Source organism: Mobula birostris, chromosome 1 (genome assembly GCF_030028105.1).
Source record: "Mobula birostris isolate sMobBir1 chromosome 1, sMobBir1.hap1, whole genome shotgun sequence".
Classification (NCBI taxonomy): Eukaryota; Metazoa; Chordata; class Chondrichthyes; order Myliobatiformes; family Myliobatidae; genus Mobula; species Mobula birostris.
The window spans coordinates 238,552,255-238,562,431 of NC_092370.1; the positions used below are offsets into that span (position 1 = coordinate 238,552,255).

The window sequence follows — 10,177 nt, forward strand, 5'->3', positions numbered from 1 at the left end:
AGACAAACAGCAACCAAATAAACATCCTTTTAAATCTAAAACTTGGGGCAAAACATGAACAATGAAACTGTCATTCATAAAACCAATGCAATGTTCAGCGCAGCAATACTTCAATGTTCAGTGCAGCAGTACTTAAATGTCAGTAATGTCACAAGGATAGCTCCCGAATAAAATTCCAACAATCAACAATTTCAAATATAAATTGTACTCCAATCTGGACATGATCGAAAAAGAGGTTTTTTGTTTACGTGGATAGTGAAGAGCTTAAATAATAGCATGTCAACTTGATTAGAATGAAAGATTAATTATTATACAAGGAATACTAACAAAAATATCTGGCATTGTTAAGACATTTTTTTTTTATTTTTCACCTTTGCACCAACAGAATCATTGAAAAGTACAGCAGAGAAACAGACCATTTGGCTCATCTAGTCTGCTCCAGTCCATTTAAACTGCCTACTCCCACTGACCTGTACTGGAAACATAGCCCTCCATACTCGTACCATCTTGCGTCTTCTTTGGCAACTAACAAATTAACCCTTTTATTCTGAAAATAGTTGGTGCAGCCATTACTAGTAGGATGAAATTAACAAGACTGTTTAGTTGGTGGTCATTCAGGGCATTATCCTGAATACCTTCATCCTATACCCATTCTGTCACATAGAAAAGTAACACTTTATCATTTAATATCTCCCTTTATTATGCAACTTCAGCATTGCTAAAGCCACACTAAATATTGTGCAGCAACATCACAACTGTAATTCAACTTTCATATTCGATATCAACCTAATTCAGGACAGCACTGGCAAGGCTTCTCTTAAAGAAGACTCGTACCCTTTAGATAGGGCTATGTAAACAGTAAACTGAGTGCAATACTAAATGTAGAATAATTAGAATCTTCTGAGCACAACTTATCCGAGTTATACAAATGAATCTATGGTGCAGGTAGTCCCCACATACTGTACCTGCATATACCAAACATTTAAAATTTTAAAGTTCCTCCAACATTTTGTGTATTGCACTATATTTCCAGTATCTGCAGAATCTCTTGTGTTTTACATATAACTATCTTTGTCATGAAATGGGCCAAAAGATATATCAGAAGCCACTAGAACTCCAATTTATTTATGTGGAAGAAACGTTTCCAAGATTTGAAAGAGGGAAAAAACTGATGGTCAACCACTTAAGGAGGTGAAGAGTAGATGATAAACCTTGATCAAATATCACAACTGACGGACAGAAAGATCAAGTGAGTGTATGAGAGAGAACACGTGCGATTATCACCTCAGCGGGTGAAGGCACTGTTCCAATGCTGGAATAATTCCATAAGACCCCAAGACATAGGAGCAGAATTAGGCCATTTGGCTGATCTGATCTATTTTCCTTCTCAGCCCCAATCTCTTGCCTTCTCCCCATATCCCTTCATGCCAAACTAATCAAGAATCTATCAACCTGACTTAATTTAATAAAAACTATCCATTACCTACATGTCAAAATAAACACAATATATTATCAAAGTGTGTACACAGTTTACTACCCTGAGGTTGCTCTTTCCACAGAAAGCCAGGAAACAAAGAACACCACGGATCCCACTTAAAGAAAAACATCAAACCTCCAATGTGCAAATGGCAAGAGAAAAAAAGAGCGAAAAGCACAGAATACAAAACACCAAATCACAAAAACATCAAAAGGGTATAGGCATATTCAGTTTGGCTCCATTCAGTTCAATCCAGCGCCTCGCCTCTTGCTATCTGCAGGCTATAGCACAAGACCATAAGACATAGGAGCAGAATTAGGCCATTCAGCCCATCAAGTCTGCTCCGCCATTCCACTATTGCTGATCCCGGATCCCACTCAACCCCATACACCTGCCTTCTCGCCATATCCTTTAATGTCCTGACTTATCAGGAAACGATCAACTTCCGCCTTAAATATACCAACAGACTTGGCCTCCACCGCAGTCTGTGGCAGAGCATTCCACAGATTTACTATTCTCTGGCTAAAAAAGATTCTTCTTACTTCTGTTCTAAAGGTTCGCCCCTCACTATGAGGCTGTGCCCTCTAGTTCTGGATTCTTCCACCAGAGGAAACATCCTCTCTACATCCATCCTATCTAGTCCTTTCAACATTTGGTATGTTTCAATGAGATCCCTCTGTATTCTTCTAAATTCCAGTGAGTACAGGCCCAAAGCTACCAAATGCTCCTCATATGTAATCTCTTCATTCCCGGAATCATCCTTGTGAACATCCTCTGGACTCTCTCCAATGACAACACATCCTTTGAGATATCGGGCCCAAAACTTGACAATACTCTAAGGCTATGTCCACACTAGACCAGATAAATCCGTAACCAAAGCTTTTTCTCTTCGTTTTGACCCTCCGTCCACACTGTAACGGTGTTTTCCTCCCCCGAAAACGGAGCTTTTCTAAAACACTCTCCAAAGTGTTTAAATCTGAAAATGCCGGTTGGCAATTGTAGTGTGTACGGAGTAACCAGCTAATATTAAAAACGCTGTCATGACATGCCAGAACAAATGGTGGCGGCAGAGCGGCATTTCACCTCCAACACCACAACAACAATATCTGACAATAGATGTGTAACAGCCTAATGTAACATTGTATGGAAATACAAGATAACACTGATGCAGACATGTTTTATACACTTAACAAGGTGCTTTATTTGTCATGGTCCCTTCTGGCAATCCCTCACCTTACTATTTACCTCAGAAATTGGGCTTCAATCCCCTCGTTTAATTTCCAATCATTCCCAGGTTCCACTAACTACACACACCTGCTTTCCATCAGAAAATGCAGGATAAAGACCCTGTGATCACAAGGAGCTGCCAGTTTATAGTTCGAAAGTAGAGAACTCCAGGACATATTTGGTTGGAACACAAGAAGTTTAGCAGGTGGCAGTAATGCACTGAAAACCGGTTGCCAACCGCCGTAAAACAAAAAAAAAGGAGCTACCAGTTCGCTGGTTGACTCCGGTGTGAGTAACCTCATTTCATGGTTTTTAGGGCTGTTAGTTCTAAGTCTAGCATCACTCCTGAATTCTCTCCAAACCCAAGACTTTGGGTAAAGACTCTCCGGGAAACCGATTCTAGGCTCGCTACAGCAATAACGTCTCCCGACTCTGCCCCCTGCGCCCGTGTTCTGCACTTGGGTTCGTCCACCGCCACGTTCGTGTAACGTTATTAATGTATTGCTTGTGCAAATATTCAATAGATGCAATTGTCACTTTTGCCCTGTAACTTCTTTTATTGCACATATTAAATACAGCAAAATAATACACAAAGACATGGCAAAAGTAAAGGCAAACAAATGAGGTAACGGCAAATTTCACTTTTGCCCAGTAACAAGCCTTATTGCATTTAGTTGTAGCTGTCGTGTCTTTCATCGGTGAAGAGACTATGGCTGTAGGAAATGTTTCTGGACAGACACGCACCAAATCTTTCGTTTGGCAATTTCCTTTTAAATTTTTCTAGTCTCACTGGACAAACGCGCACCAAGTATACCGTTTCCTCTTCGCTTGTTTTCTGTGTGTCCTGCACATGCCCAGTAGGAGGAGATCCACCCAAATATCCATTCTAATGTGGACGGAGGTATTTTGAAAAATGCCTGGTGTGGACACCTATCGTTTTGATGCGAAACCGGCGTTTTCAAAATTATCCGGTCTAGTGTGGACGTAGCCTAAGTGTGGCCTGACTAGTATCTTAAAAAGGCTCAGCATCATCTCCCTGCTTTTATATTCTATTCCTCTTGAAATAAATGCCATTGCCTTCTTTACCACAGACTCAACCTGTATATTAACCTTCTGGAAGTCTTGCATGAGGACTCCCAAGTCCCTCTGCACTTCTGATGTTTAAACCTTCTCCCCATTTAGATAATAGGCTGTACTACTGTTCCTGTTACCAAAATGCATTATCATACATTTCCCAACACAGTATTCCATCTGCCCCTTTTCTGCCCATTCTTCTAAGTCCTGCTGCAATCGCATTGCTTCCTCAGCACAACCTACCCCTCCACCTAACTTCGTATCATCGACAAACATTGCCGCAAAGCCATCAATTCCATTATCTAAATCACTGACAAACAGTGAGAAAAGCAGGAGTCCCAATACTGACCCCTGAAGAACACCACCCCAACCCAAATCACATAAAATAGCAACAAAAAACAAGCAGCCAGAAACACACAATGCGAACTACTGAGTCCAATCCACAAACCATTTTGATTAATCCTTACCCAAGACCAATGGACTCCTCTTGCAGCATCGAGCGAATTCAGAAAGAGAAAAATATTGTCCTTGGTAGTAGTGTTTTTTTTCAGGTTGGTTAAAAATCTGATGGCAGTATCAAGCCGGCATGTCCTGAATAACGGAGGTCTCTGATGATGAATGTCACCTGTCTGAGACATCACCTCTTGTAAAAGTTCTCAATGGTGGAGAGATCTGTATCATGATGGAACTGACCAAGTCCAATACTCTCTGTACACTCTTGCATTCCTGTACATTGAAGTTTCCATACTAGGCCAGAATGCAAACTAGCAGAATGCTTTCCACTGTACATCTGTAGAGATTTGGCAGACCTTTTGAGAACATGCAAAACCTCCTTAAACTTCGAAAAAGTTAGAGGTGCTAGCATACCTTTTGTTATAGTTGCATCTATGTGCAGGATTGTTTCACAAAGATGCTGACACCCATGAACTTAAAAACTACTCAGCCTCTCTACCACAGACCCTTCAATTAGGACTGATGTGTGTTCACCTGAGTTCCCTTCCTGAAGTCCACAACCATTTCCTTGGTTTTGCTGATGGTGAGTTCAAGGTTGATATCACTCAACCAGTGACTCCATCTTACTCAATTCCTGAATGAGGAACAGGAGTTTCTGCATGCTACAACAAAGGCAGTGTACATTGGAATAGTTACAACTAAAGACATGCAAAAGCATGAAGCAGGTGAGCTGAGGCAAGGCCAAATAAGGCAGAGGTAGAACTAGGTGTCCTTAGCATTCATACAGATATGTAGCACGCAGCTCAAGCAGGCTCAAATATGACACTCTAGTTGCAAATAATCCAAAATACCATAATGCTGAAAATACAAACTGCAAATAAGAGATATTTCTGTAGATCAGGCAGCAGTGTGGAGAGAAGTGCAAGAGGCAAGCATCGTAAACTGGTTCGGTTTATGGGAGCAATTCGAGAGTAGGCTAGCTAGGAGTAGTTTGTGGAAGGGTTGGAAAACAATAGCTTCAATATTCCAATATGTAGTTGGAGGAAACTTCCATTGTTCAATACAGGATGAATATTCTAATGGTTTAGAGACAGCAGATAGAATAAGATTTGAAGTTGAGGTAAAGCTAAATGGTGAACGTATACACCATGATTTTAGATGTTACTGAGGAGTGGAATATGATGACAAAGAAGAGGGAGGAAGACAAGGATACACCAGGTGGTTCTGGTGCAGGTGCATGTAGAGAAACATCTGATGATGATTTACCAACCATGACCACAAAGATAATCAAAAGCTGTACAGTCAATTGTGTGTACACAAGTCACAAAGAAACAGATTCTACATATCACAAATAGATAGGATGTTATTAATGGCTTTGATAGGAATGAACTGAAACTGAGGGTTGGGGGAAGAGGGGTACAAAGTTAACAGAAGGGTTTCACACTCAGAGGAAAAAATTCTGTGACATGAACTCTGCTTATTTTTTGTACCCTATTTTTCTTTCTCTTGGAGAAGTGAACATGCCAAACCTGACCTGCCAGGGATGTCCGCCTGCTCTGCAGAGTACAACTCCTATGTTCGTTTGTCTATGACCTCACGCTAACTGTTCTCAATCACTCACAAGATAATCTTCTGCAGCCCCCATGGTCATCCTTTCAAAGACATTCCCCCTAACTCACCCTCCCTGCAGCCTTACAAGATTATTTTGCCTTTACTATTCTGATGACAGGTCAACAATCTGAAACTTTAATTCTATTTGTCTTCCTGCAGATGCAGTCTGACCAGAACTACCTGCATTGTTTGGAATTAACATCTTAGTAGCTATAATTTTGTGGTTACCAGCTGTGGCTCAGTTGGTGACATTTACAAGCCATGTTTAAATAACACGTGGATACAAAGCTCAGTTGATACAACAGTGAGTTGAGCTTCTGGACTGGAATTCAAACTTTTGAGCTTAAATGAGTAGCTATGCAAAAATAAATGTGTACACAATATCTATTTCACTAGACAATAAACGAGCAAGCAATGGTGCTCTGTACTCAATTTTCCACAAAGTCCAGCGCAAGACCAGAAGCTCACTGCTCTTAGAAATGCCACATTGAGAACACCACAAAGGCCTGGCTAAATACCAAATACAGACAAAGGAACGATCAGCCACTTAAGCAAACAGTGATAACACATCCTGACAGTAAATCATAAGATTCTGGAAGGATCTTGCCCCGAAATGCCAACTGTTCATTCCTCTCCAGTGATGCTGCCTAACCTGATACATTTCTCCTTCACTTTGTGTGTGTTATTTACGCTGACTTCAAATTGATTGTTTGACAGCATCATAAACAAACTATATATATATATATATATATATATATATATATACTTGCCAGTCTTTGGTCTTCTACTCGCTAGGTGTGTCCCTAACAATGTCAATTGCACACATTATCGACACAGTATTTATATGTGGTTCTCATTTTAACCATTTTTCACTGTACTAAGTAAAATCTTCCTAACCGGAAGACCACAATCTGTGCAGATTGGTGATAATATCTCCTCCTTGCTGACGATCAACACTGGTGCACCTCAGGGGTGTGTGCTTAGCCCACTGCTCTACTCTCTCTATACCCATAACTGTGTGGCTTGGCACAGTTCAAATACCATCTATAAATTTGCTGATGATACAGCCATTGTTGGTAGAATCTCAGAAGAAGGTGAGAGGGCATACAGGAGCGAGATATACCAACTAGTGGAGTGGTGTCGCAGCGATAACCTTGCACTCAAAGTCAGTAAGACGAAAGAGCTCACTGTAGACTTCAAGAAGGGTAAGATGAAGGAACACATACCAATCCCCATAGATGGATCAGAAGTGGACAGAGTGAGCAGTTTTAAGTTCCTGGCTGTCAAGATCTCTGAGGAGCTAACCTGGTCCCAACATATTGATGTAGCTATAAGGAAGGCAAGACAGTGTCTATACTTCATTAGGAGTTTGAAGAGATGTGGTATGTCAACAAAAACACTCAAAAACTTATATACTTCTACCATGGAGAGCACTCTGACAGGTTGCATCACCGTCTGGTATGGTGGAGGAGGGACTGCACAGGACCAAAAGAAGCTGCAAAGGGTCATAAATTTAGTTGGCTCCATCTTGGGTACTAGCCTACAAAGTACTCAGGACATCTTCAAGGAAGAGTGTCTCAGAAAGGCAGTGTCCATTATTAGGGACCACCAGCACCCAGGGCATGTCCTTTTCTCACTGTTACCATCAGGTAGGAGGTACAGAAGCCTGAAGGCACACACTCAGCAATTCAGAAACAGCTTCTTCCCCTCTGCCACCCAATTCCTAAATGGACATTGAACCCATGAACACTACCTCACTTTTTAAATATATATTATTTCTGTTTTTGCACGATTTTTTTAATCTATTCAATAGACATATACTGTAACTGATTCATTTTTCTTCATATTATGTATTGCATTGAACTGCTGCTACTAAGTTAACATATTTCACGACACATGCTGGTGATAATAAACCTGATTCTGATTCTGAAATCAGCTTGAAAGCCGAGGAATTATGGAGTTCTGGATGTCTTTACTCCTTCTGTACCAAGCAATTTATTAACATAGCACTCAAAGCAAAACTATGTCGCTCATCACATCTCGGGTTCCACATACTCAAGCAGCATCCAGCGCCAATAATCCAATCAAGGATCTTAAAGCCCAAAACACTACACATATTTATAATTTCCTCTCTTGCCAGGTGGTACATGCGCATGTGAGTGACTAACTCCAACTCTGCAGGTTCCTCAGGAACTAGGTCTAGATTTTTTAAACAGAACTGGACAGGATTCAGAGAGAATAATTTGCAAATGAAGAGAGCAGGGAAATAAATGTGAACATTTGCACAGGTGCATGGACAAAAAAGGAGAGGTTTAGAGGCCACAGGCAAAGGGGAGTAACTCAGGTAAGCAACTTGTTTGGGATGGACAAGTTGATCTGAAGGGCTCATTTCCATGCCATAGCTCTGTGACTCTACAACTTATGGCTTGCTCTTCTACGAGCAAACATTAACTTGAAGGGCCAAATGGCCTCTTTTCATACTGCTTACAGGTAATTTTTCCAAAGCAACACATACAAAACTCTGGAGGAACTCAGTAGCCCAGGCATGCTGGAAATGAATAAACATTAAAAGTTTCAGGCCAAGACCCTTCCTCGAGTCTTAATATTTCCTCTTCCCTCTCAGTCCTGATGCAAGGTCTCAACTCAAAACGTTGACCATTTGCCTCCACGTGAGTTCGTCCAGCGTTCTGCTCTTTCAATCCTAAATATAACCTCCAATTACAGACACAAATCAGCATATAACAACCTCCTCAGGTTTCTCCAGTGCAAGACAACTGCAGAAAACAAAGGCCTTTAACAGCTGCTGCAGTGACAACTGGTGTGGCATGCATGTTCTAACACTGTGTGCGTGCACTTGTGGAGATCAGGAGGCGTAAAGACTACATCAGTCTAATTATAACAGCAACCGTAGTGATTCTTTGTAGTTGTTTGCAAACTTTTGGGATGCTCACCTTGCACTTCCTCAACGCCTTCTGCCAACATATCCTTGGTGAAGCTGGAGAGCTGATCTGTCAGGGAGGAAAGGCTGCCTCCGACCTGACCCAGGCCCGAGCTGATGCCCCCGAACCAAGACATGTTGAGATGGGGTGAGTACTTAGAGATGTCCCGGGCTTACAGGGGCCACCCGTCCGACAGGGCCACTCGGCTCGACCAGGAGCAGCAGGGGCTGGCCGCGGCCTGCGCTACTGATATGACCACCCTGGCAGAGGAAGAAGAGAGGAATGCGGCCAGAGGACGCCGACACTGTAGAGTCGGGCGGTGAAACCGAGCCGTCACTGGCTCTCAACCCGCCGTAATCCTGCCAACTCGACGATCGCCATGTTGTCGGCGTCAGCAACTACACACCGCCGAGCATCCTGGGTAGCTCTGGCAACCGTATAGACCACTTTCACAACCGCCATTTTAGCAGCAAGCATTATGGGATCATATCAACAACTGCAAGGCGAAAAAAAAGCGAATTCTTCGCACCAGCTTATTGAAATAAAGCGTCCAGTTTCCCCGCTTCCAACTACGTATCTCAATTTCAGTGGCAGGTTCATCCACTCCAAAATAAAAGAGTCTAACAGCAAAATACTGCGGATCATTTAAACTGGTCACATCGTTCTAACGGAACGTATTCGCGTCAAAGAGTTTAAAAGTTGAGTTTATTGTCATATGCAGAAGTACATGTGTCCACGGGTACACTGAAAAAGGGACTTGCAGCAATGCCCAGGCCACACATGGCTTCATATAGCAGCAGTCACAAGAAAAACATAGATTGCACACAATTTTTTTACAATTAGAACAACAAACACAAATAAATTTTAGTCCAAAGTGGTCCTGGTGTAATGAGATTGTCGTGAATAGAGTTGTTCTGGTTGGTTCAGGAACCATATAGTTGAAATTGCTCTTGAACCTGGTGGTGTTGGACTTCAGACCTCCTCCATGATGGTAGCTTTGAGAAGATGGCATGGGAGGTTGGGTATTTTGACGATTGATAATGGATATAGAGTAAAACAGGTCCAAATGATCTATGCCAACCAAGAAGCCCACCTAAGCTAGTCCCATCTACCTGTGTTTGGCACATATCCCTCCAATGTTTGAAAGTTGATATTGTAACAGCCTCGACCACTTTCTCTGGCAGCTCATTCTATATACATACCAGTATCTGCATGAAGAAGTTGACCCCCAGCTCCCTTTTAAATCTTTCACCTCTCACCTGAAACTTTTTGAAATAAATGACTGAAATTGAGGAAGCAGTCACCTCCCCATTGCCTAACTATCCCAATTACTGAATATCATAGATTCATAAAGCCCAACTGGTCCAAACCAACCAAAGTACCCTTCTAAGCTATT

General features: G+C 41.8%; 1 protein-coding gene across 3 annotated transcripts in view; it reads right to left on the minus strand.

Annotated features, from left to right (window-relative positions):
- Positions 1–9,181, minus strand: part of trip11 (thyroid hormone receptor interactor 11) — a 134,207-nt gene extending 125,026 nt beyond the window's left edge. For all 3 annotated transcript variants that reach the window (XM_072274222.1, XM_072274213.1, XM_072274206.1), the window contains exon 1: positions 8,794–9,181. In XM_072274222.1, the coding sequence (XP_072130323.1) occupies positions 8,794–8,917 (124 nt within the window). In that variant the 5' untranslated portion in view covers positions 8,918–9,181. The remainder of the gene's footprint in view (positions 1–8,793) is intronic.
- Between the last annotated feature and the right edge of the window lie 996 nt (positions 9,182–10,177).